At 45.8% G+C, this 27967-nt stretch overlaps 1 protein-coding gene across 8 annotated transcripts in view; it reads right to left on the reverse strand.

The window, feature by feature from the left end:
* LOC124544759 (eukaryotic translation initiation factor 4E transporter) overlaps positions 1–27967 on the reverse strand; it is a 282347-nt gene that overhangs the window by 186995 nt on the left and 67385 nt on the right. For all 8 annotated transcript variants that reach the window (XM_047123432.1, XM_047123429.1, XM_047123431.1 and 5 more), the window contains exons 2-4: positions 4683–4783; positions 4533–4606; positions 4340–4445 (exon numbers count right to left, since the gene is read on the reverse strand). In XM_047123432.1, coding sequence (XP_046979388.1) covers positions 4340–4445; positions 4533–4606; positions 4683–4783 — 281 coding nt within the window. The remainder of the gene's footprint in view (positions 1–4339; positions 4446–4532; positions 4607–4682; positions 4784–27967) is intronic.

Here is a 27967-nt window from a genome sequence, read left to right on the forward strand (position 1 = left end):
GCTGATAGTGTAATTGGTATAATGTCAACTTTATCCTGATGCCATATGTCCTTGACTTCCTCAGCCAGTTGGATGCATTTTTCAATTTTTTCTCTTGTTTTCTTTTGTATATTTGTTGTATTGGGTATGGATATTTCGATTAGTTGTGTTAATTTCTTCTTTTTATTGGTGAGTATGATGTCAGGTTTGTTATGTGGTGTTTTATGTGTTATAATGGTTCTGTTCCAGTATAATTTGTATTCATCATTCTCCAGTACATTTTGTGGTGCATACTTGTATGTGGGAACGTGTTGTTTTATTAGTTTATGTTGTATGGCAAGTTGTTGATGTATTATTTTTGCTACATTGTCATGTCTTCTGGGGTATTCTGTATTTGCTACTATTGTACATCCACTTGTGATGTGATCTACTGTTTCTATTTGCTGTTTGCAAAGTCTGCATTTATCTGTTGTGGTATTGGGATCTTTAATAATATGCTTGCTGTAATATCTGGTGTTTATTGTTTGATCCTGTATTGCAATCATGAATCCTTCCGTCTCACTGTATATATTGCCTTTTCTTAGCCATGTGTAGGATGCGTCTCGATCGATGTGTGGCTGTGTTAGATGATACGGGTGCTTGCCATGAAGTGTTTTCTTTTTCCAATTTACTTCCTTGTATCTGTTGATGTTATGTGATCTGAAGGGTTGTAGAACTGGTTATGAAATTGCAGTGGTGTAGCCGACGTATTTATATGAGTGATTGCTTTGTGTATTTTGCTAGTTTCTACTCGTTCTATAAAGAATTTTCTTAAATTGTCTACCTGTCCATAATGTAGGTGTTTTATGTTGATAAATCCCCTTCCTCCTTCCTTTCTGCTTAATGTGAATCTTTCTGTTGCTGAATGTATGTGATGTATTCTATATTTGTGTCATTGTGATCGTGTAAGTGTATTGAGTGCTTCTAGGTCTGTGTTACTCCATTTCACTACTCCAAATGAGTAGGTCAATATTGGTATAGCTTAAGTATTTATAGCTTTTGTCTTGTTTCTTGCTGTCAATTCTGTTTTCAGTATTTTTGTTAGTCTTTGTCTATATTTTTCTTTTAGTTCTTCTTTAATATTTGTATTATCTATTCCTATTTTTTGTCTGTATCCTAGATATTTATAGGCATCTGTTTTTTCCATCGCTTCTATGCAGTCGCTGTGGTTATCCAATATGTAATCTTCTTGTTTAGTGTGTTTTCCCTTGACTATGCTATTTTTCTTACATTTGTCTGTTCCAAAAGCCATATTTATATCATTGCTGAATACTTCTGTTATCTTTAGTAATTGGTTGAGTTGGTGATTTGTTGCTGCCAGTAGTTTTAGATCATCCATGTATAGCAAATGTGTGATGATGTGTTGGTAATATTATATCCATAATTTGAATTACTTAGCATGTTGGATATTGGGTTCAAAGCAAGGCAGAACCAGAAAGGACTTAATGAGACTCCTTGGTATATTCCACGCTTAATCTGTATTGGCTGCGATGTGATATTATTTGAATTTGTTTGTATATTAAGTGTGGTTTTCCAATTCTTCCATTACTATGTTTAGGAACTGTATCAATTTAGGGTCTACTTTGTATATTTCCAATATTTGTAGTAACCATGAGTGGGGTACACTATCAAAAGCTTTTTGGTAATCAATGTATGCGTAGTGTAGCGACCTTCGTTTAGTTTTAGCTTGATATGTCACCTCTGCATCTATTATTAGTTGCTCTTTACATCCTCGTGCTCCTTTGCAGCAGCCTTTTTGTTCTTCATTTACAACTTTGTTCTGTGTTGTATGTGTCATTAATTTCTGTGTAATAACTGAAGTTAATATTTTGTATATTGTTGGTAGGCATGTTATGGGACGATATTTAGCTGGGTTTCATGTGTGTGCTTGATCTTTAGGTTTCAGATAAGTTATTCCATGTATAAGTGCATCAGGGAATGTGTATGGGTCTGCAATGTAACTTAATTTAGTTGGTTGGTTGTGTTGGGGAAGGAGACCGGACAGCGAGGTCATCGGTCTCATCGGATTAGGGAAGGACAGGGAAGGAAGTCGGCCGTGCCCTTTGAAAGGAACCATCCCGGCATTTGCCTGCAGCGATTTAGGGAAATCACGGAAAACCTAAATCAGGATGGCCGGACGCGGGATTGAACCGTCGTCCTCCCGAATGCGAGTCCAGTGTCTAACCACTGCGCCACCTCGCTCGGTAACTTAATTTAGTTAGATGTGAATGTGTTGAGGTGAACTACTTTAGCCAGAAATTTGCTATTTTATCTTTTCCAGGGGCTTTCCAATTGTGAGTAGAATTAATTGCTTGGGTGACTTCATGTTGCAAAATTATCACTTCAGGCATCCACGGTATCATCTTGTATGTCTGTTTCTGCTTGTATCCACCATGCATGCCTGTGATGATGTACCGGGTTTGACCATATGTTGCTCCAGAAGTGTTCCATGTCTGTTACGCTTGGTGGATTGTCTATTTTAATGTGTGTGTTATCTACTGTCTGGTAAAATTTCTTTTGGTTTGTGTTGAATGTTTGGTTTTGTTTCCTCCTATTTTCACTTTTCTTGTATCTTCTAAGTCGTTTGGCCAATGCTTGTAATTTCTGCTTCTTTTCATCTAACTGCTCTATCGCTTCTTGTTGTGAGATTTTACCTAACCTTTTTCGTTTTTTGTCTGATATTTCATTTCTTATAAATTGTGTTAGCTGTCCAATGTCTTTTCTCAGTTTTTCTATTCTGATCTGTAGCCTGTGTTGCCATGCTGGTTTTGTGGGTTTCTTCTGTGTCTTGGTTGGTTCTGATCTCTGCCTAGTGTGTATATTTAGTGTAGTGAGTGCTCCTATATAAACCAGTAGTTGTAACTCTTCCATAGTTGTATTTTCATTTATTTTGTTGTGTATGATTGTGTTGATTGTTGTTGTTGTTGTTGTTGTTGTTGTTGTTGTTTCGACTTGTGGGTTATTTGGTGGTCTATGCAAGAATGGTCTAATGTCTGTATTTGTGTCTTTGTATTCTACATATGTCAGCTGAAATTTTTCTTCTATGTCTAACATGTGTGTCACTTCGTGTTCTATTTGTGCTTGTTCTGGTGGCTGTCTTAAGATTTCGTTTTCCTCTGACTGTTTAATTGATGCGTGTTGTTCTTTGTTTGTTTGCTCTGGGATGTTTGAGTCCATTACTGTATTTTCTTTTTCTTCTTGTGATTGCACATTATTTTGTTCCAGTATTTGTTGTACTTGTTGTTTGATGTTTTCTAATTCTGACTGAGGTATCCTGTTATTTTTGAATATTACACGGATCTGATCAGCTAGTCGTCGTTCTGTTAAAAATTTTAATTCTGGGTATCTGGTAATAAATGTTGTGTATACTTGTGATCTGTATCCAGTTGTGTTGGTTCCTAGGTTTGTTGCTTGGTAATAACAGAACATGAGGTGTCTATTAACTTCATCTGACCATCTCATCCTCTGTCTTTGTTTTCCTTCTAGGGTGGTTGCAGGAAGCATATCCTGCAAAACACCTCTATTTGGATTTGAATCATTTTCCAGTTGGCTAGCAGTGTCGTTACCATTGTGGACGGGCATGGGGTTCAAGCGTCATCCCCGACCATGACGGCGCTTGTCCCAGGCTGCTTTAGTTCTGTCCTGAACCAACTAATCACACTAAAAGGGGGGGGGGGGTTAGCCCTATTAGTGATTTGTTCTTTTCGTCACCTTTTACGACTGGCAGAACATACCAGAGGCCTATTCTTTTCCCGGGCCTCCACGGGAATTATTATTATTATTATTATTATTATTATTATTATTATTATTATTATTATTATTATTATTATTATTATTACTACTACTATTATTATTACTATTGCAAATTTATGCACTGAAATAATTTTTCACATGAGTGACGAAAATTATCAACTGTTTCCTCTTATTCGCAATTATGCAATTTGTTTTTATGTCATCATCAACATAGTGGTATGGTATTATTAAATTAAGAATTGCTTAATAAAACAATCATTAAAATGTTGGTTGAGCAAAGTGTTTCACAATGCAGTCAAAATGGAGTCTGAATGCCCTTGCTTTCATTTTCTCTCATCGTTCACCCAGCCAGTTAGTGGTGAGGCACGGCAGACTGCGGACCTATTTCTTTAAATTTCCAATCTGATATCTGTGGGACTATCAATTACTGAGCATGTTTTGACACAATTTGTAGTTGCACTGATGTACACATTCACTTGTTATCCTAGTGTCAACATATATGGATATTAAAATACATATTTTTTAGAGAGATAATGGAAAACTAACTCTTTTCTAAAAGATGAAGTACCTTGTGAGTATCTGCAGGATCTCCTCTTATACCTCTGTCATCTGGAGGTGTTTCAGATCGCTTCCTCTCTAGGTGCCAAAGCTCTGGGTCCCACACACCACGAGCACTACAAAATTTTGATACAGAAATGAAACCAACAGACATGCGAAGATAACACCATGAAATATTTTTCTATATTTTATCTGCCACTTACTTGTTAAACGCTGGGTCTAAGCATTCAGGTCTTACTTTTGCTAAAGGACTCCGGCCAAATTCAATAAGTTGTTCCTGAAAAGTGAAAAACAAATTTAGTCATTATTTTCAACCAATTATTTACAAGAAATAACTCAAGAATCTCACTCACCCTGCTGTACTGAAACTGTGGTAAAGATTCTTTTCTAGAACTTGTTACTACCTCCACTGTAGTATCAGATTCGCTGTAGGACATCGTCATTATGTCATCACCTGGTGAAGGAAAGACTAATTATAATTTGTGGAAAATATGTGGAAAAAAAAAACCAGCGGTATAAAAGGTAGGGTGGGAGGGGGGGGGGGGGAGGAGGAGGAGGAGGAGGAGGAGGAGGAGGAGGACAGTCAGGGCACACATGCTGCTGAAACTAAGGCACTGACCACAAAAAATATGTATATTACAAGGATAATTTCCTTAAAACTTTAGTTACCTGTCTCAAGACACAAAGGGTGATTGGTTGGTTAGTTGGATGGTTTAAAGGGGGGGACAAAACTACAAGGTCATCGGTCCCTTGTTCCTAATGAAACAATGCCACAAGTGGGAGAATAAACTAGATGAGACATAACAAAACGGAAAGGAAGGAAAAAACCACAAGAACGAAGGAAAGGCAACGAACACTAAAAGGAACAAAAGAGGACAACAAAACAACCGAGAGACACTAGAAACAGAAGAGAGTAAAACAAAGCAGATTACAGTGGCTGGCCGACCACGAGAATAGAAAGGAAAAGTCATCCACTCTGCAACACATTAAATCCTCCACCCTAAAAGCACTAGGGTGGAGGACACAGAGGACATGCACTAAAACTTAGATCAAATGATAAAACCCACCCTCACGAATATAACTTTAAACTAAATCAGCCGATGAGGCACTGTCAGATAAAATTAGCGGCAAAGAGTCTGGTAACCTAAGGTTTCTTCACTGGGCAGTCAAAGTGGGACAGTGCACCAGAATATGGGCCACTGTCAACTGGGTGATGCACCGACACTGAGGCAGGTCTTCATGGTGCAAGAGGTAACCGTGGGTCGCCCAAGCGGGACCAATGTGGGGTCGGCAGAGGACAACTGATTCGCTGCGACTAGCCCACATGGAAGACTTCCACACATTCGTAGTCTCCTTAATGACACGCAGTTTGTTGTGCGTACTGTTATGCCATTCCGTCTCCCAAAACCGACAAACACTGTGGCGTAATCAGAACCTAGGTGAGGTTTAGAGATTCCCATCTCCAGAAGTAGTTTTCGTGTAGCCTGTCGGCAAGTTCCTTGCCTGGGATGCTGACATGTCCTGGGGTCCACGCAAACACCACCAAACGATGGGACTGGTCCAGGGCACAGATGGACGCCACCAGAGGATAGAGGGCAGCACTGGTCAATAGATTGTAGGTTGCTCAAGGAGTCAGTACACAGAAGAAACTGACTCCTCGGGGCATGAACGGGCATAATAAAGTGCAGAAGATATGGCCACCAGCTCTGCAGTGAATACACTGTAGCCATCGGGCAAGGAATGCTGTTTAATATGGCCTCTGTGGACAAAGCCAAAGCCAACATTACCATCAACCATCGAGCCATCGGTGTAAACTACTTCCGAGCCCTGGAATACATCAAGAACCGAAAGGAAGTGACAGCGAAGAGCCACAGGGTTACCGGAGTCCTTAGGGCCACGTGGAAGGTCCAGGAGAAACATCAGCCTACAGATACACCATGGAGGTGTATGTGAATGGACCTCAAGGAGAGGTGGTGAAGAAAATGACTCCAGTTCAGACAGAAGCGATCGCACGTGAGCCGCAAGCATCAGCCCTGACTCAAGGCAGTCTATGCAGGAGGTGAACCACTGTGATTGTGAAAAGGAGACAGTAATTAGGATGTTCAGGAGAGCTATGAATTTGTGCAATGTAACTGGCGAGTAGTTGTGCACGTATGATTTTCAATGGAGGGACTCCAGCCTCCACTAGTATGCTTGTCACCGGACTCATCCTAAAAGCTCCTGTCGCTAGTCAAACTCCGTAATGATGCAATGGGTTTAGCAAATGTAATGCTGAGAGTGCCACCAAACCCTAAATCACACTCCCATAGTCAAGGCGGGATTGAACAAGGGCTCTTTAGAGCTGCGACAGTGTGGAGCGATCTGCACCCCAGTTGGTGTTGCTCAGGCAGCGGAGGGCACTGAGGTGCTGCCAACACTTCCGTTTAAGATGACAAAGGTGAGGAATCCATGTCAAACAAGCACCGAAAACCAGACTTAAGAATCGATATGTCTCCACTACAGCGAGTGGATCGTCACTGAGGTAAAGTGCTGGTTCCGGATTCAATACGGAGTCCTGTGGGACCCAACTCTCCTGGATATGGATGGAACTATGGGAAACACCAACTGACACGGAAAATGCAGAGCGACAGAAAGTACTGGATAAATATCTGGAGAAGGCCCCAGAGACCCCACTCATACAATGTGGCAAGGATATGATGCCGCCAGGTCGTGTCGTACACTTTTCGTAAATCAAAGAAGATGGAAACCAGGTGTTGGTGTCTGGAAAAGGCTGTTTTGATGGCAGACTAACAACACAAGATGATCAGTGGTAGAGCAACCCTGGCTGAAGCCGCCCCGACATGGAGACAGTAGGCCTCGTGACTCCAGGACCCAACCCAACTTCCCACACACCATACATTCCAGCAGCTTACAAAGAATGTTGGTGAGGCTGATAGGCTGATAATTATCCACGTCAAGTGGGTTTTTAAGGCGTCTGAGCACCAGAATGATGGTGCTCTCCCACCACTGTGATCTCCGGTTGAAGATGACGAGGATATGTCGCTTGTAGTCAGATACGAGATGTTTAATCATCTGGCTGTGGATCCCATCAGGCCCAGGAGCTGTGTTGGAGCAATGTGCAAAGGCACTGAGGAGCTCCCACTCTGCAAATGGGGTGTTATAGGATTCACTGTGACGTGTAGTGAATAAGAGGACTTTCCCTTCCAGCCGCCATTTGAGAGTGCGAAAGGCTGGGGAGTAATTCTCTGTCGTAGTGGCTGAAGCAAAAACTTCAGTGAAGTGCTCCGCACTCGCGTATGCATTGGTAGATAACACACCACCATTTATGATAACACCAGGAACACCTGTTGGGGTCTGGTAGCCGAAAAGACGTTTGATCTTTGCCCAGACTTGGGAAGGTGACGTATGGAACCCAATGGTCGAGATGTATCTCGACCAAAACTCCTGCTTCCGTCGTTTGGTAAGTTGGCGAACGCGGGCACGGAGCCATTTAAAGGCTACGAGGTGCTCCAGGGAAGGGTGCTGCTTATGCCACTGTAGAGCTTGCCGAAGCTCCTTAATTGCTTCAGCAGCTTCCAGCAACTACCAACGGACTGCCTTACACCAGGGGCACCCTAAAGAGAGAAAGTTACCCAGTCGGCCTTGTTTAAAGCCCATCTGGGCAACCGTCCATGGGCCTGAGGCCGGAGAAGTGACAGGAAGATGGGGAAGTGGTCACTACCACACAGGTTGTCACGTCCATGGGCCTGAGGCCGGAGAAGTGACAGGAAGATGGGGAAGTGGTCACTACCACACAGGTTGTCATGTGCTCTCCAGTGGATAGATGGGAGAAGTCCTGGACTGCAAATTGATAAAACAATGGCCGGGGTAACTACCATGAGCCACACTGAAATGTGCGGTGGCCCAGTATTTCAGAGGCACAGGTTGAACTGAGACAGGAAAGTTTCAATATCTCTGCCTTGGCCAGTAAACACGGTGCCACCTCCACAAGGGGTTATGGGCGATAATGTCTCCCAGAAGTAGGAAAGGTTTAGGAAGTTATCAATCATGGCAGATAATACATTCAGGGGTACTACACCATCTGGAGGAAGATGTACATTGCAGACAGTTATTACCTGTGTTGTCCTTATTCTGACAGCCACAGCTTCAAGAGGGGTTTGAAGGGACACAGTGTCACTACAGATTGAGTTTAGGACAAACGACACCAACTCCACCTGACACTATTATAGTCACCACGGTTCATGTAATATCCCCTATAGCCATGGAGGGCACAGGTCCGCATTGCCGGGAACCAGGTCTCCTGGAGGGCAATGCAAGTAGCAGGTGTAAAGATCAACTGTTGCCATAGCTCAGCCAGTTGGTGGAAAAACTGCCACAATTCCACTGGAGGATGACATTGTCAGACTGGGAAGGCATGGAACTTTCAATGAGGCTGTTTATGCCTCAGAGTCATCTGCTGCCATTGACTTATTGCCCGAGGAGTCTGTATCCATTGTGTCTGAGGGTCTGGCGAGATCTAGGTCCTCAGTGGATGCCAATCATTAGAAGCAGAGCTTGTAGGTAGTGGTGGCATGGGTGCCACCGCAATTTCCTTGGTCTTAGGGGTCTTATTTTGGATTTCTCTCACTGCTCCTTGGGTTTCCCTGGTTGGGAGGACTTTACAGGCTTAGTCTCAGGGACTGAGGATGATCATGAAGTTCTACATCCAGCTGCTTTTGGCCACTTCAGCCACTGGCAGGTATAGTCTTTCCCACTAGCAGAAATCTTGGAAGGGAGTGACCCAAGGGACCCCTTCCTAGCAAGAGAAGTCGAAGACTTACGCTTCTCTGACTTAGAAGTGGGGCGGACATCCTCCAATGGTTGGAAGGGGGGGGAGGGGAGGGTTGCTCCCAAAGTAGGTGGTGCGGCAGAAACACGGAGGGAAATACCCCCCCCCCCCCCCCACCATCAAGAGGGCAGGCGTAGTCTTCTGGCTCTGAGAGGTGACTTGGGTTGGCGGAGCTGATGGTGGCAGAACTGTTGTAGCGGCCGCGTAAGACGATCTCACACGTACAGGATGTAGGCGTTCAAATTTTCTCTTAGCCACAGCGTAGGTCAGTCAGTCAAGGGTCTTTTACTCCAGGATTTTCCATTCTTTCTGGAGAATCCTGCAGTCTGGTGAGCAAGGCGAACAGTGCTCTACACAGTTGACACAGATGGGAGGCGGGGCACATGGAGCATTGGGATGTGATGGGCGTCTGCAATCCTGACATGTGATGCTGGAAGTATAGCCAGACGACATATGGCCGAACTTCCAGCACTTAAAGCACTGGATCGGGGGAGGGATACAGGGCTTTACATCACAGCAGTAGATCACCTTGACCTTATCAGGCAGTGTGTCACCCCTGAAGGCCAAGATGAAGGCACCAGTGGTAACCTGATTATCCCTCAGACCCCGATGGACACACCGAACTAAATGTACACCTCGCTGCTCTGAATTGGTGCACAGCTCATCGTCTGACTGGAAAAGAAGGTCCCTGTGAAATATGATACCCTGGACCATACTTAAGCTCTTATGGGGCGTGATGGTTACAGAACATCCCCCAGCTTGTCACAAATGAGTAAAGCCCGTGACTGGGCAGAGGATGCTGTTTCGATCAAGACTGACTCAGATCGCATTTTGGGCAAGCCCTCCACCTCCCCAAACTTGTCCTCTAAATGCTCAACAAAAAACATACAAGGTATCAGGGCGAATAAGGTCCGCTTCTATCCTTAGCCTGACATTCCTCCCATGGTGTGGCCAGGGAGGGGAACGATTTCAGGTCGTAGTTCTGTGTGTTGAATTGAGCTCGTGTATGCTTAGAGACTACTGGTGTTTCACAACCAGCAAGAAATGATTGACTACGCTTCATCGCATGTCATCTGCCCTGATGCCACCCACTCCGACCAGGGGCCCTCTGCACCAGCACCACCCAGCTGCAGCAAAGGCCACCTGGCACGATGGCCATTGCCGGGAGTCCTGATGCCCCAGGGGGATGGGCATCTACCACTTGGCATATGTGGGCGCAGGCATCAGTAGAGTGATCCCTGTGTGGTCAAGGGGCTACAACCAACAGGGTACATGTCAGCCCCACCTCAACGGACTGGCTACCATGCTGGATATCAGGTGCAAAGAACTGTATGGTCATCGTCGACGCAGAGAGTGACGCTACTTAGTGCATGGGGGAAACAGCACTCAGTAAGGTGTCCTCGCCCAAGAGATGGAGAATGAGCGGGACTTAAATGCGACAACGAGAAAGTGGGCTACAGATCTCAATGCATGGTGGACACGATACACCATGTAAGGTGCCCTTCCCCAATTGGCTCACTCTCCAGGAAAATTTTGAAGAATGGAGCTCAAATCCTACAGGAGACCATCACATAAAGGCCAAAACATGTGAAACTCCTTTTAGTCACCTCTCACGACAGGCAGGAATACCTCGGGCCTATTCTTACCCCCAGACCCCCAGGGGGCCCACAGAGGGTGAACACAATACAAAATCCAGAACGAAATTTTCACTCTGCAGCAGAGTGTGCGCTGACACGAACTTCCTGGGAGATTACAACTGTGTGCCAGAATGAGACGAACTCTGGGCCTTTGCCTTCTGCGTGCAAGTGCTCTACCATCTGAGGTAGAAGGTTCGCAGGAGAGCTTCTGTGAAGTTTGGAAGGTAGGAGACAAGGTAATGGTGGAAGTAAAGCTGTGAGGATGGGGCTACGAGTCGTGCTTGGATAGCTCAGTAGAGCACTTGCCTGCGAAAGGCAAAGGTCCAGAGTTCGATCTCTGTCCGGCACACAGTTTTAATCTGCCAGGTAGTTTCGCAAGGTAAAATATTTACTGGTTACTGTAAACCGTAAATGAACTTAAAAATGCTTGTTACTTGATTACATTTACTGTTCAACACTGATAGCAAGAATGTTACTTGAAGTTAGTCTTTAAATACAAGTAGTTATTTTATTCATTAGGCACTGAATTAATAATAAATGAATTAATAATAAATTTATAAATAACACTGTCTCTTACCATGCATGTATGAAATTAGGACAGAGAGACTGAATTATTATTCTAATATGAGATACATTATATTTATGACATACAAAATAATAATTTGAAACAAGAGTAACCATAAACACTGCAAATAACCTAGTTCAACACTAATATTACAATTTAAAATCCTCACTTGAAAATTAATTTTGCGATAAGTCTAACGTCGAGTATAAATTTCAACAACGTAAAATACTGTACATGTGCAAATGCTAGAACTATAACACCAAATGAAGAGCATGTTTCTTCAAAATACTATTCCGCTACGAATGGCAACTTTCAAGAATTTTATTTGCATTGCAAGTTAGTATGAAACAGAGCCTATTACTATTGTGTACATTTAATTATGGACGGTGTGTGGATGCAATTCGCTGTTGCGATTCTTGGTAAGAGGTACCACGTGCTGCTTCCATTTTTCATATGCAATTTAAGATACACACACATAATAATCTCAAAAATATACATGGAAAATACTCTATTATGTGACAGTTTTTCTGAATTTATGGCATCCGAGGTTTAGTTATTTATAATGAAAAGTGAATTTAGGGAGGCACTAAAACTGTTCTTAACTAATGGCTTAACAATCACCAGTACAGCTGACACACTGATTCCAGATATGGTCTGAAAACTGGGCAGTTCATCATTCCAACTTCCTGCTAAACTAAACTATACAGGACTACAGATGCTAGTGTTCCTTTGTTGACAGTTATCGAACCATGGCATATAGGCACAGCTGCAACAATGACACCACTTCTCTAGCTCTCCCAAATCTCGAGAAGCATGCTGGTACACCTAGCTGAATTAGCACTCCAAGAGATTAATTTTTATAGCAATGCACACTTTGTGACAGTGTGAAGACTGTGTGGGTAAACCCATTCTGCCTAAGGTTGTTTCCTTCAGCAGCATCACACAGCAGTAGGTGCAGGAGAGCTTCAGTAGAATTTGGCATTTAGGGAAGAGGTACAAATAGAACTCATGTTGTGAATTTATATCAAGTTTTGTCTGGCTGGCTGCCTCTGCCTCATAAGCCGCTTTGCTTCAAATGGAAAGTAGTCAACTACAAGGCTGACAGCATTTTCTATGGGTACAAAGTTTTATCAGCTGCGATCTCCCCTTCCCCACTATACATACACAACAAGCATGCTCCCAAAAGTTTTAAAATTAAACCAATACAATCACAGTTCAGTGAAGTTAATTTCTGAATGTGTGGGAGTTTATTTACTCACTAAATGTAACCCTTCGCAGCCGCTGTGGGCGGGTGCGTGCTCGACGGCGGTACCCTTTTTGATTTGTGGGCAAGCCCGCAGCACCCATTGTTCCATTTGGGGACTGGGGAGAAGATGTGCGTGCTCTCCGTCGTCTCCTCCTCCTCCTCCGTGGCTGTTGCTGTTGCAACTGCTCGTCCTTTTCTGGAATGCCCGTAGGGCCAGTATCTGAGAAAGCAGCAGCGATAGTGCCACACTGTTGGCGAGGTCGAGGACGCGATCTGGGTCTCGCTCTGCGAATTGACCCCGCACCACTACCACCCCCTGTGGCTCCTATCCCTGTGCCTAGTGGCATTGTCATCACTACCACGCTAGCCATTGCCCTGCACAGCTAACACTGTATCACACCTGTGTGTTGCACCATCAGAATTAGATACCAAAAATGTGTTTCATATGCCTTACGTGCTTCTGAGATGTCAATGCCAATATTATCGAATAGTATGCAACGAAGTCAATAAAATACACTATGGAAAAAATGATTAAGGTATGGGAAGCATTAAATTACTACAAAGTAAAATTGGAAAACCACACAAACAAAAATGCGAATTTAGTACACGAAAACTTCATGTATGACAGAGTGGATGTTTATCAGTTTTTCTGCTAGGCAATTACAGGGTCTGTCATGAAAGATGGCCAGGAGGGGTCCATGGATCGTGCAGCGTGTTTGCCGACCGTCACTATGCTTAGTTCTCTGACACAAATACTTTGTACATGCCCTACGTTGTGCGAATGTGTGTACAGGTGTTTTCTTTTGAGTTTCTTAGTCAAGTTTAATTTGCTTTAAATATTGTTGCTAGACATCATTAGTGTAACTGCGTTGAGTCTTGGGCTCTCCCTGCCTGCAAGCTTGTGCGTCCAGTCCTCGGACAGCAACACCATGAACTTTTCTTCTTTACTGTGAGACAGTGTTCAGGTGTTTTGTTTTGAGTTTGCTGTGGAGACATCATTCAGTATGGTACACACGAAGGGTCAACGAGTGTTTCTTGCGTTTGACTACGCAAAAACAGGATCTCATGTGGAACGTCTGCTTGAATTTATATGAAAATTTCCTGATGTGCATATTCCCTATGATTCAACAATATGCAGGTAAGTCAAGAAATTTCAAGAGTCTGGATCTGTGCTACACGAACAAAGGCCTGGAGAACCTACTGGTTTTACCGAAAATAAATTAAGCAAGATAGGGGAGGCCTTGGAAATAAGTCCAAGAAAATCTCTGTGCCGTTTGAAACTTCAGACTGGTGTGTCAAGAGCATCTGCTCTCACAGCTGTGCACAAACTGAAATTGAAACCATACAAAATAGCTATTGTAAATCAACTGAGGAACTCCGATACTGTTGCTCGAAATCGTTATTGCAACTAGCTGTTACAATCTGTGCATGATGGGAAAGGTGACCTCGAGATACTTTTATTTCCACATCAGCATGGCCGCATTTGTCAGGGTATGTAAATTCTCAGATCAATCAATGTTGCAGCTCCAAAAATGAATTACATCAACAACCTCTGCATGATGTGAATACAGGAGTGTGGTGTGCAATTATTGGGCCAATCCTTTTCCACAAAACAATACTTTCTGGCAGGTATGTGAACAATATACTGCATCCCTTTTTTCACCCACTACCACCTAACGGAAAGGTGTACAATTATCTGATTCAGGACAATGCGAGACCACACACCTGCCTATCATTCTATGAGAGCAATATGAAGTGTTTTTGAAGACTGACCTCTGTTCTCTAGATCTAAACCCATGTCATTTTTACCTTTGAGGAATGTTAAAAACAAGGTATATGCCACCAATCCCCACATGCTTAAAGAGTTGGAAGACGGGGTTTGGCTAGTCATTTCCCAGAATTCGGCAGCTGAAATTCGTCTAGTGTTTGCTAGAATGTTTAGGAGATGTCAGGCTGCTCTCATCACAGAGGGAATCATTTCGAGCACCTACTGTAAATAAAGGTAAGCTGAACTTAATAAGATGACAACATATTATTTACGCGTAACTCGCTGGAAGTGAGCACGCAGATGACGACTGGCAGATTAGATCTGAGAGATGGGTGCAGCAGCAGCCAGCAGAGGCTGTCTTGCGAAACCCATGGACTACTACTGGGCGTCTTTAGTGAGACATTCTGTACATATCAATTTCCTCCAAGAAGGTACCACATCTTCATTATTTCATCAGTTAACCAGGAAAAATGAGAACTGGAATTTTAACGTACTTTTGAAATACCCTTACAATGATAGCACCACTAAATTATGAAATTATGTTAAGTGAGGTCCATGGCTTACAGTCAGCAGGAAGTTTTTTTAAATCTTCAATATCTTCAGCTACACTACAAACTTATTTTCTACAATGAATATTACACCCATTTTCAACAGCTATAATAAACAGAAAATAGATCTTTCATTTTCATTTTCTAGGCAGTAGAAAGTTTACCTAATAGTGAAACATATCTGGCACAGAATAAAACAAGAGTAATAGCATGTAGTAAAGTTAAATCTGGTGATGCTGAAAGCATTAAGTTGGGGAACAAAACATTATTTGGATAGCAAAAATAACTGACAATGGTAGAGGTATAGAGGATAGGAAATGCAGACTGGCAACAGCAAAGAAATCTTTCCTGAGAAACAGAAATATTATAACATGAAAATTTGAATACTAGGATGTCTCTTAACTGCTTGTCTGTATAGTAGCCTTATTCCGAAGTCAAACACCAACGGACAGCACAGACAAGAAAAAATTCAAAATTTTTGAAATGTGGTGTTACAGAAAAGCACTGCAGATCATATGATTAGATCACATAATCAATGAAGAAGTACTGAATCATATTGGGGAGGAAAGATTTTTTACTATGCACCTTGACTAAAAGAAGGAATCTGTTGATAGCACACGTTGGGACACCAAAGAATCATCACTTTTGCACCGGAGGAAATTGGTGATTATTTTGGATGTGGGGCACTCTACAGCATAATCATCAGCATTTTGACAAAGAGTCAGCAGGTCATTCTCATGGGGGACGGGGTAGGAAGGGGGAATAGGGAGTGAGGTCTGTCCACACAGGGAGAGTTGTTTATAATTCATTAAAGTCCACCTCTTATCATAAGCGCTTTACAGATGGGACCCGACAGTTCACAAAATTTCAAAACTAGGCTGAAGCTGGTGTCAGTGTGCGAGGATGGTGGGCAGATTTCCTACCAAACCAAGGGCTGCCCTGGTGTTAGTACATAAAACACACATTGCCAAAATAGGCTGAACCAAAAGTGACACACTACGAACCTCCCAATGAGGGATCCTCCTACCAGAGGAAGACACCATGTATTAATGGGCTGTGCCCAATGCACAGCCTGGTGAGAAGCACCTCCTGCCATAAATTCTGCAGTGTTAACTGAGTCCTTAGGACCATGCGAATGGTCCACGTGAAGCTTCAGCCTAGATGTACACCACGGAGGCGTAAATGAATGGACTTAAAGTATAGGTGGTAAAGGCAAGGACTCCACTTCAGACAGAGGAGATCGGATGCAAACCGCAATCAGAAGCCCTAACCTGGGCCTCAGATACAGGAGATGAACCGCCATGGATGGAAAGAGGAGACGGTAATTCGGATGCTCAGGAGAAGTCAAAATGTGTGCAACGTAACTGGCAAGGAGTTGTGCACGCCTAAACTTCAATGGAGGGACTCCAGCCTCCACCAGGACGCTGGTCATCAGACTCGTCCTAAAAGCTCCCGTTGCCAGTCGACTGCCACTGTGGTGTACTCGGTCGAGCAAATGCAATGCTGAGGGTGCCGCCGAACCATAACCAGACTCCCATAGTTAAGGCGGGATTGAACAAGGGTTCTGTAGAGCTGCTGCAGCATAGAGCGATCTGCACCGCAGTTGGTGTTGCTAAGGCAACAGAGGGCATTGAGGTGCTGCCAGCGCTTCCACTTCAGCTTACGAAGATGAGGAAGCCATGTCAATCGGGCATCAAAAACCAGTCCTAAGAATCGATGAGTCTCCACTGCAGTGAGTTGATCAACATCAACGTAAAGTTCTGGTTCCAGATGAATGGTACGACACCAACAGAAGTGCACGACATGACTTTGCGGCTGAAAACAAAGCTGTGGGATAGAGCCCATGACTGCGCGTTGTGGATGCTCCCTATAGGTGCCGCTCGGCAACACCAGTACTGGAGGAGCAGTACGAAATGCAGAAGTTGTCTGCATAAAGAGAAGGTGAGATAGCCCGACAGTTGCTGCTAGACAATCAATGTCCACTACTAATGGAGACACACTCAATACAGAGATCTGCGGAACCCCATTCTCCTGGATATGGGGGAACTGTGGGAGGCACCAACTTGAACACAGAAAGCAGATAGCAATAGGAAATTTTTGATAAAAATCGGGAGCGGACCCTGGAAACTCCATTCATACAATGTGGTAAGGATATGATGTCGCCAGGTAGTGTCTTAAGCTTTTAGTAAATCAAAAAGACGGCAACCGGGTTTTGGTGTCTGGAAAAGGCTGTTTGTATGGCGCACTTGAGGGAAACTAGGTTATCAGTGGTACAGTGACCCTATCAGAAACAGCCCTGGCATAGAGCCAGTAGGCCATGTGACTCCAGGACCCAACACCGCTGACTTACCATACGTTCTAACAGCTTACAGAGAACATTGGTGAGGCTGATGGGCCGATAGCTATCCACATCAAGTGGGTTTTTAAGCGGTTTGAGCACTGGAATGACGGTGCTCTCCCGGCATTGCGACGGGAAGACGCCATCTCACCAGATTCGGTTGTAGACGACTAGGAGATGTTGCTTGTAGTCGAATGAGATAGGTTTGAACATCTAACTGTGGATCCTATCTGGCCCAGGAGCTGTGTCGGGGTAATGTACAAGAACGCTGAGGAGCTCCCACTCTGTAAATGGAGCATTATAGGGTCCACTGTGAAGTTCAGCGAACGAGAGGGCTTTCCTTTTCATTTGCTGTTTGAGCGTGTGAAATGCTGGGGGACAATTCTCCGATGCGGAGGCACGAGCATAGAGCTCAGTGAAGAGCTCTGCAATTGCGTTTGCGTTGGTAGATAACACGCCATTGATGTTAATGCCTGTCGGGGTCTGGTACCCACAAACAAGTCTGATCTTCATCCAGACTTGGGAAGGTGACGTATGGCACCCAATGGTCGAGACTTAACTCTCCCGACACTCCTGTTTCCATCTTTTTTATAAGCTGGCGGATGCGGGCACGCAGCTGTTTAAAAGCTCTATGGAAGGATGCCACTTATGTTGCTGTAGAGCTCACCGACGCTCTTTAATGGCCTCAGCAATTTTCGGCAACCACCAAGGAACTGACTTTTGCTGGAGGCCCCCTAAAGAACAAGGGTGCATGTTTTTTTGTGGTTTTAGGGCGCACAACTTCAACGGTCATTAGCGCACACACTACGTTAGGAATGCACTGCGAGGCACAAGTTTAAAACAGCAACTAAAAGGGAAAACACAATAAAAGATCAACAGGCATAGGATTAAAAAAACAGCATAATCAAATGTCCTTAGACAGGTTGGTCAATTTGATAAAACGAAGAACGCGAGCAGCTGCTCCTGGGTCATCCGCTAAAATGGCATCGAGAGTACATGGCAGGCCAAGATCAAGACGCAGTGTAGTAAAATCTGGACAGGACGTTAAAATGTGGTGGACCGTCAGCAATTGCCCACATGGGCAGAACGGCGCGGCGCAGCCGTCAGCAGATGGCGATGGCTGAACTGGCAGTGTCCAATTCGTAACCAGGCCAAAACTACCTCCTACCGCCGAGAGGGGCATGAGGAGGACGTCCAAGCCGCGGGAAGAGGTTTCAAGGCCCGAAGCTGCTTGTCCGTAAGTGCAACCCAATCGGCATGCCACAGCAATAAAATGCGCCGACAAATGACCCTGCTACAATCTGATGAAGGGACACGACAAGAAGCTGTCCAAGGCTGGACGATCGCAGCCTTGGCCGCAGCATCTGCAGCTTCGTTCCCAGGGATACCGACATGGCCAGAAACCCACATAAAGCTAACCGGAGAACCGTCGTCCACCAGCTGCTGAAGAGAGCGTTGGATCCGGCGCACGAAAGGGTGAACCGGATACGGATCACTGAGGCTCTGGATGGCACTCAGGGAATCGGAGCAGATGACAGAAGCAGAATGTTGGTGGCGGCAGATGTAAAGGACAGCCTGGTAGAGGGCAAAGAGCTCAGCTGTGAAGACCCAACAATGACCATGGAGCCGTATTTGAAACTTTGTGCCCCGACAATAAATGAACAACCGACCCTGTCATTGGTCTTAGAGCCATCTGTATAAATGAAGGTCATATTAATGAACTTCGAACGAAGTTCGACAAAACGGGGGCAGTATACCGAACCGGGGGTACCCTCCTTTGGGAGCGAGCTGAGGTCAAGGTGAACACGAACCTGAGCCTGGAGCCAAGGTGGCGTGTGGCTCTCGCCCACTCTAAAGGTTGCAGGGAGTGAAAAATCACAGTGTTGAAGGAGGCGACGAAAGCAAACTCCAGGGGGTAGCAGGGCAGAGACATACAACCCGTATTGACGATTGAGAGAGTCGTCAAAAAAGGAACGATAAGACGGGTGGTCGGGCATTGACAGTAGCCGACAGGCATACCGACAAAGCAGTATATCGCGCCGGTAGGGCAGTGGCAATTCACCGGCTTCAGCATGAAGACTCAACGGGACTAGTATAAAATGCTCCGATCGCAAGACTTAAACCCCGATGTTGTATGGAGTTGAGGCAGCATAAAATGGACGGCCGTGCAGAGGAGTATACGAAGCTCCCATAATCCAGCTTTGAGTGGACGATCGACCGATATAGGCGAAGTAGGACGGTTCGATCCGCTCCCCACGACATACCACTGAGAACACTGAGGACATTTAGAGAACGGGTACAACGGGCAGCCAAATAAGACATGTGGAGACCAGCTATGTTTCTTGTCAAATGTAAGACCTAAAAACTGTCTCCATGAATGGGAGGGCAACAGGACCGAGTAGTAAGGACGGTGGGAGAAACTCTTTGTAGCACCAGAAGTTAATACAGACCGTCTTCTCGGCAGAAAAACTGAAGCCATTGGCGACACTCCAGGAGTAAAGATGGTCAAGAGAACACTGAAGACAGCGCTCCAGGAAACACGTACGCTGCGCGCTGCAATAAACGGTAAAATCGTCCACGAAAAGGGAGCCTGATACATCAGCTGGGAGGCAAGCCATTATTGGATTGATCGCTATGGCGAAGAGAGCGATGCTCAAAACTGAGTCCTGTGGCACCCCATTCTCCTGGCGAAAGGTGTCCGACAGGATAGAACCCACACGTACCCTGAACTGTCGATCCATTAAAAAGGAACGAATAAAAAGAGGGAGGCGACCGCGAAGGCCCCATGTATGCATGGCGCGGAGAATGCCCGCCCTCCAACAGGTGTCGTAAGCCTTCTCCAAATCAAAGAACACAGCCGCGGTCAGGCGCTTCCGCAAGAAGTTATTCATAATGAAGGTCGACAAGGTAACCGGCTTCCTCCGCCGGTGGACAGCCAGATGTTCAGCAACCAGCGGTGCGGCCAGGCGAAACGGATGACGGCCTGGGGCAGCAACCGCTGGGTGGCGCAGGAGAAGAAATGCGCCGTGGCGGAGAAGGAGAACTGTGCTTCCTATGAGCCTTCTTGGAAGGTCTTTAAGTGGAAGTACTGGTCGACGGCTGGGAGTTCGAGGTACGTAGGAAGTCTGCACGGGACGTTTCCTTCTTGAAGGTCCGTGCATCTGACTTCTGGGTCTTCGTCTTGGCAGGAGCTGATGAAGGTGCTTGTGTTGGAGGGGTGACGGGAGGAAGAGGAGACGTCGACCGCGCGATCTTAGCACTGGCCGAACGGACGACCGTGGTGCCGAAGGTCAGATCGCATTTCTGCGTCGCCACCTCCCTGGTAGTCCAAGGAGAGGCGAGGACAGTGCTGTATTTTCCTGCTGGGAGCAGCGTGGGCTTCCTACTAGCAAATAGCTTGCGAGCAGCCGAGGTGGACACTTTCTCTTTGACCCGAATTTCTTGGATACAGCGTTCTTCCTTGTAGATAGGACAGTCGCGGGACGACGCTGCATGGTCACCCTGACAGTTCACACAACGAGGAGACTGAGGTGGACAGTCACCCTCATGGGCATGCCTGCCACAAGTGACACATTTAGCCGCATTGGAACAAGACTGGCGGGTGTGATTAAAACGCCGACACTGGTAGCAGTGCGTAGGTGTCGGGACATAGGGGCGAACAGAAATAACCTCGTAGCCCGCTTTGATACGCGACGGCAGCTGAACACTATCAAAGGCCAAGAAAAGTGTCCGGGTCGGCACAAGGTCATTGTTGACCTTTTTCATGACCCTATGGACAGCCGTCACACCCTGCTCAGCGAGGAAAGACTGAATCTCCTCGTCAGTCAATCCGTCTAATGATCGAGTATATACCACACCACGAGACGAATTCAAAGTGCGGTGAGCCTCCACCCGGACAGGGAACGTGTACAGGAGTGTGGCCCGAAGCAGTTTTTGTGCCTGAAAGGCGCTCTCAGTTTCTAGTAACAAGGTACCATTACGCAACCTGGCACACGACTTGACAGATCCGGCTATGGCATCTACACCCTTCTGGATAACGAAAGGGTTGACAAAGGAAAAATCCTTGCCGTCCTCAGATCGAGTAACTACGAGGAACTGTGGGGCAGGCGGTAGTACTTTTGTCACTAGTGGCTGGTGACGTTTCCGTTTATGGGCAGAAGTCGAGAGAGAAGAAGAAGAGAAATCCATTGAGGAGGAATCGCCCATGATTGCCAGCGTCTCCGATGGCGCGCTCCTTCCTTGTGGGGACCCTCTCAGAGGGCACTCCCGCCTTAGGTGAATGTTTACACCTCAGGTCACACCTCCCAAGAAACAGACGGAGGGACCAATCGGCATGGTCAGAAGGTATCAGCTCAGGCAATCACCCCTCCCTGGGCCTGGCCTTTACCAGGGGGTACGTGCATGCCTTACTTGTCTACCCAGGGTGGGGAATTACGCGTTACCCCGTCACCGGCTACGCGTGCGAACGCATGGGTCGGCCTTCAGGCGCGCACAGGGAGGAAGGAAGAAGAGGAAAAAGAAAAGAGAGAGGGAGAGAGAGGACAGACTGTCTCATACGCCGAGGTGGAGACCAGAGAAGGCAAGGAGAAGAAGGCAATGAGAAGGCAAGGAGAAGAAGACAAGGGAAAGAGTAAGGAAGACAGTGAGATGGAGAAGAGCAAAGAAAGGAACCAACCAAAGGAAGGAAGAAACGAGAAGAAGTGAAAAACCAAAATGACTGCAAATAGAGGTTGTGGAACCGTCTGTCTCCGGACGCAGGGGCTAACTACCCCCTTGAGGGGGAGGGACTCCTTTTAGTCGCCTCTTACGACAGGCAGGAATACCTCGGGCCTATTCTAATCCCCGGACCCGCAGGGAGGGGGGGGATCATTCTAGTGACCTGATGAACTACCACATCAATGATACCTTGTGGGGGAGATTCTACGGTGACAGCAGAGGTGAAAGCTTCCCCGTCTCCCTTGGTTAAAGCCCATTCTGGTAGACATCCAGGGGAATGGCACTGGGGGAATGACAGGAAGCTGGGAAAGTGGTCACTACGACATAAGTCATTGTGGGCTCTCCAGTGGACAGATGGAAGAAGTCCTGGGCTGCAGAGGGATAAATCAATGGCCAAGTAGGTGCCATGAGCCACACTGAAATCTGTGGAGGCCCCAGTATTCAAGAGACAGTGGTAGAGTTGATACAGGAAAGTTTCAAGATCTCTACCTCGGCGAGTAAGCACAATGCCACCCCACAAGGGGTTATGGGCGTTAAAATCTCCCCCGCAGCCAATATGTTCAGGGGTACTGCATAATCTGGAGGAAGACAAACATTGCAGACAGTTATTTCCTGTGCTGTCCTTATCCTGACAGCCACAGCTTCATGAGGGGTTTGAAGGGACACAGGTTCACTCCATACTGAGTTCAGGACAGGCACAAACTCCACCTGATGCACTACTATAGTCTCTATGGTTCTTGTAATATTCCCATAGCCGCCGAGGGCAGGGGTCCGCATTGCCGGGAACCAGGTTTCCTGAAGGGCAATGCAGAAAGCAGGTGCAAAGCTTAAAAGCTGCCATAGCTTGGCCAGGTGGTGGAAAAAACCACAGCAATTCCACTGGAGGATGACGTTATCGTGAGGTTGGGAAGGCATGAAGCATGCAAGGAGGCAGGTTACACCTCAGGGTCACCTGCTGCCACCGAATGAGTACTTGTACCCATTCCTATAGTAGATGAGGCATCAGTGACATCCAGGTCCGCAGGGGATGCTAAGATCTCTGCCTCATGCACAGGTGCAGAATTCATTGGGAGTGGTGGTGCTGGGGCCACCAAAGAGTCTTTTTTCTCAGTAGGCTTCTTTGTTTGCTTGCTCTCTTGCTTCTCTTTAGGGGCTTACTGGGAGGACTTCTCTGAAGTAGCTTCAAGCACGGAGGAAGACCATGAAGCTCTTCGTCCGGCAACTTTCAGCACCTTTAGCCACAGGCAAGTGTGCGCTGTGGCATTAGCAGAGACATTGGGGGAGAGGGTCCCAAGGGACCCCTTCCGCACAAGAGGAGCCGGAGGAGGCTCTTGCTTCTCCAGCTGGGGAGAGGGGACCGATGTCCCCTGTGTTTGGGGGACCTTGCTCCCGAAGAAGGTACTTTGGGAACAATGGAGGGAGATTTTCCCCCCAACCAAGGAGGAGGCGGATGTATTCTGGAGACTTCGAGGACCCACTGTTCATGGCACAGAGTGCGGTACGACTGGTACTTGTGAGGGCTGCAGCGTATGTGGACGTCAACCGAACGAGGTGTAATCTTTCAAGTTTACGTTTAGCCTCTTGGTCTGTCAACCGGTCCAGGCTCTTTTACTCCACGATTTTCCACTCCTTTTGGAGTACGGTGCAGTCTGGCGAACAGGGGGAGTTCTGCTCTCTGCAGTTTATATATAAGTGGGAGGAGGCGCACAGGGAGTAACTGGATGCAGTGGACATTCACTCTCTCGACATGTGGCGCTGGAAGTGCAGCGGGAAGACATGTACCCGAATTTCCAGCACTTAAAGCACCACATATGGGAAGGGACATAGCAGTAAACCATCAGTTTGACCTTTTCAGGCAATGAATCACCCTCAAAGGCCAAGATGAAGGCACTTGTAGCAACCCTGTTGTCTGAGTCCCCTGTGACACACCGGATGAAATGAACATCCCACCATTCTAGAATGGCGCGGAGCTGATCAGACTGCAAGAGGAGGTCGCGATGGAAAATAATCCCCTGGACCATGTTGAGGCTTTTATAGGGAGTGACAGAAACAGGAATATCACCCAGCCAGTCACAAGCGAGTAATGCCCGGGATTGGGCTGGGGGTGCTGTCTGAATCAGGACTTAACCGCTTCTCATCTTGGACAGCGCTGTCACTTCCCCGAACTTATCCTCAGGATGCTCAACAAAAAATTGAAGCTTCATAGGTTGGAAGAGTCCCTATCCCTTCTGCTACAGACTAAATACCGAGGCAAATATGGAGCTCTTCTTTCTGTAGCCCAAAGTTCCTCCCATGGTGCAGCGAGGGAGAGAAATTATTTAGGGTCATATCTGTCAGCAATGTACTTGATCTTGCCCTTCTTAGAGACTGCTGATGCTGTACCGTCACCAGCAAGAAATGACTTAGTCCGCTTCACTGTGGGTCATCTGCCCTGATGCCACCCACTCCGATCATGGGCTCTCACCACGGGCACCACCCAGCCACAGTAAAGGCCACCTGGCATGATGGTTGTTGCCAGGAGTCCTGATTCCCCAGGAAGACAGGCATCTACTCCTTGGCATACATGGGGAGTTCACAGCTCGGGCATCAGCAGTGCGATCCCTGTGTTGTCAGGGTGCTACCACCAAGGTACGTGACAGCCCCACCACAATGGACTGGCTACGGTGCTGGATACTGGGCGCAGAGAAATCCAATATTCTCATGGGCGCAAAAGAGGACAGGAGACAACGGAAGAAGATGACATACCCCAGAAACTGTCCTCATGCAAACAGTTGAATGGCATGTGGAGATATAAAGCCATGACAAGAAGTCCAGGAGATTGAATCTAAGGGCACTATGGGTAACTCTAGCACCACGTAAGGCGTCCTTCCCCATATGGCCCAAACTTGGGTAGAATTTGGAAACTGGCAGGTCAAACCATAAAATGTGACATGAACTTACAGGTCCAAAAAGAGAGAGACTTCTTTTAGTCATCTTATGACAGGCAGGAATAGCTCAGGCCTATTCTAACCCCTGGACCCACAGGGGGTGTGAAGCTTTTGAATCCACTCCATGGTCACCATAGCGCCATAACTCCACAGCATAACTTGTTAACTGCTCTGGAAGGCACTTCCTGAAAACCCTATCAGGGAAAACTAAGGGCATTGCATTGCTGAAATCTATCCATATAAACAACAGAACTGTTGTATATACTTATCACTGAAGGCAACTGTTGTAAAAAGAATCTGGAGTACAAGTTTTCTTGTACTGCATCAAGCTTAAAATCACTTTGGGCCTCTGAAGACACCAAGGCAGCAATCTGTTCCATCACTGGTTGTTTATTTGGAGGCTTGACATACCCAGATCTGCGAGACCATAGGCATCATATTTACCAATGGCTCATTCAAAAGCGGGCACTTCCTGAACAGCCACTAAGAGTTGGGTTGTTTGCTCCACAAAATGCCAACAACTGAGGCAGCAGTGACTCACTGGTATTATGGTCATAGAAGTCTATGTTTTTCCTTTGGTGATGTGCACAATTTTACATTTCTGTATATTTAAAGCAAGTTGCCAGTCTTTGCACCTATCTGAAATCTTATCAGATATGAATATTTATGCAGCTTCTTTCAGACAGTACTTCATTATAGATGACTCCATCTGCAAAAAGTCTGATGTTACTATCAATACTGATGATGGCTGGTCAGGAAGACTAGTCAATATCCAAATACCATCATGGTGTACAGAAGAGCATTTTATCTTGGACTAGGAATAATGGGCTGATCTGTAAATAACACTACTATAATCCTGACGTGACAAATGCCCTGTAAAACTGCAAGAGGTAGAGACCTGGCAGATCCATAAGCCTCTTGAAACATTCTATGATTTTAAGCCCTTTGTTTGCACATCTTTCAGGTGTGGGAACAAGGTTAATTTAGAATAACAATGTACACGCAAAAGGTGTGCATTGTGGACTCCAATGGCTGAAAACTGTGACAAGCACAGTTGAAATTAACAAAAATTGTCTTCTCAAGTGAGAACCTAAAACCAGGTTTATTGGTCCAAGTTTCAGCTTCCTCATGGTCAACTGTGGTTGCCTTATTGTGCAATTGGAGGAAAAGTAGGAGATCAATAAGTCATCCACAAATGAACTTTTAACTGAGATTCTGACTGCAGAGGAGATAATTTGTAGTGCTTGTGAACAGCATGACAGTGCACTGCCTTGGATAACACCATTCCCCTGAACAAAACTATCAAGATGAGAAATTGAACTTAATGGTGAGATACCTCCACACAGTCCAAATTCATGAAATTGGTGAAAGATGTTTTATCTGCAAGTGGTGATGTATGCTGTTTCAAGATCTAAAAACACATTAAGAAGACTCCTGTATAGCCAGTTCAAGTAGAATTAACTTGTCAAGGGCAGAATGGTAACACCTGAAATTTCACTGGGAATGGTACAGATAACCCCTGGATTCAAGGAGCCAGGCGAGGTAGCAGTCGAACATGTGCTTGAGAGTCCTACACTACAGCTGGTAAGGGCTACACTCCGTTAACTATAAGGGCTGGCACTATGCTTGCTTGGTTTTCATAAGTTAATATTTATTGCTTGTTTTCTTCCTTCCTTCCTTCCTTGAGACAGAGTATTGCCCATCAAACCCAATCTGAGTGAAACAAGATACAATGTCGTCTTTGGCTCTAGAGCACAGATGGAGCGTAGCATAATGAATCTGATCTGGTCCTGTAGCAGTGATTCTGGTTGCAGACAGACAATTGCAGTTTTCATATAGAGACTGGAGAAGCAGCAGAGGCACCTTGTCTCCAGAGTCTTACAGAACAAATGAAACTTGAGATGTCCACCCAGATGATGCAGTGGTGGTAAGAAAGTGTTCAGCCTGGGACAGAGGCATGTATACCTAGACTCCAGTTCTCAACTAGGCCTTAAGGGGATGTGTTGCCCTTTCCTCTGCCTTACCCCCCCAAACTTGGGCAATGTAATTGGTCAGATTTATAGTTTTGTTTGGTTTCGTTTTGCTTTTGGTCACAAAAACAACTAGGGTCATACATGACCAAATCAAAACTACAGAACACCAAGGCAGACAGGAGTTAAAAACGACTATATGTCAGACCCAACTGACATAATAGACAGCTAAAAACAGGCACGTAGAAAAAGGGCTAAAAAGACACCACACAGAAACGGAGTCCAAAACTAAGAATTAAATGGCCTTTGCCATATTGCTTTGGCAGATAAAGTAAGATGCGGTCAACAACCCACGCGTCATTTGCTAAAACAGCCAATAACTGACGGCAAACACAAACAGGAACGTAAAAGGTTAAAAAATGGACATTCCATCAGGAAGTGGCACATAGTTAAAACTTGAGTGCAATGTATATGAAGTGATGGGGTAGAGTCACTTAGCAAATGGCGACGGCCAGAAAGGTAGTGCCCAATACGCAGCCGAGTTAAAATAACCTCCTCCTGGCAGGAGGACCGAGAGGAGGTTGTACAAGCCGCTGGGAGAGGCTTAATAAGCCGGAGCTTATTCCCATGCAGGGAGGGCCATTGGCGATGCCAAAGGGACACTACCTCCTGACAGATGACAGCACAGATCATCGGAGGGAATATAGGTACTTGCAGACTGAGGTACGAGGACTGCAGCTTTAGGAGCAGCATCAGCAGCCTCATTTCCTGGCAGACCAACATGACCAGGAACCCACAGAAACATCACACTGGCTCCACCAAGAGTGAGCAGCTGACAGTTTTCCTGGGCCCACTGCACTACGGGGCGGGCAGTGTATAGTGCACATAGACTTTGAAGGGAACTGAGTGAGTCTGAGCAGAGGATACAATTGAAAAGGCTGTCGCCAGATGTACTCTGTGGCCTGATACAAGGCGAAGAGCTCTACTGTAAATACTGAGGAGTGTGCCGGAAGCCGATATTGAAAGACACAGGTGCCAATGACAAAGGCACACCCAACCAAACAGTCAGTCCAAGAGCCATCAGTGGATACATAG

The sequence above is a fragment of the Schistocerca americana genome, chromosome 8, assembly GCF_021461395.2.
Source record: "Schistocerca americana isolate TAMUIC-IGC-003095 chromosome 8, iqSchAmer2.1, whole genome shotgun sequence".
NCBI classification, from domain to species: Eukaryota; Metazoa; Arthropoda; class Insecta; order Orthoptera; family Acrididae; genus Schistocerca; species Schistocerca americana.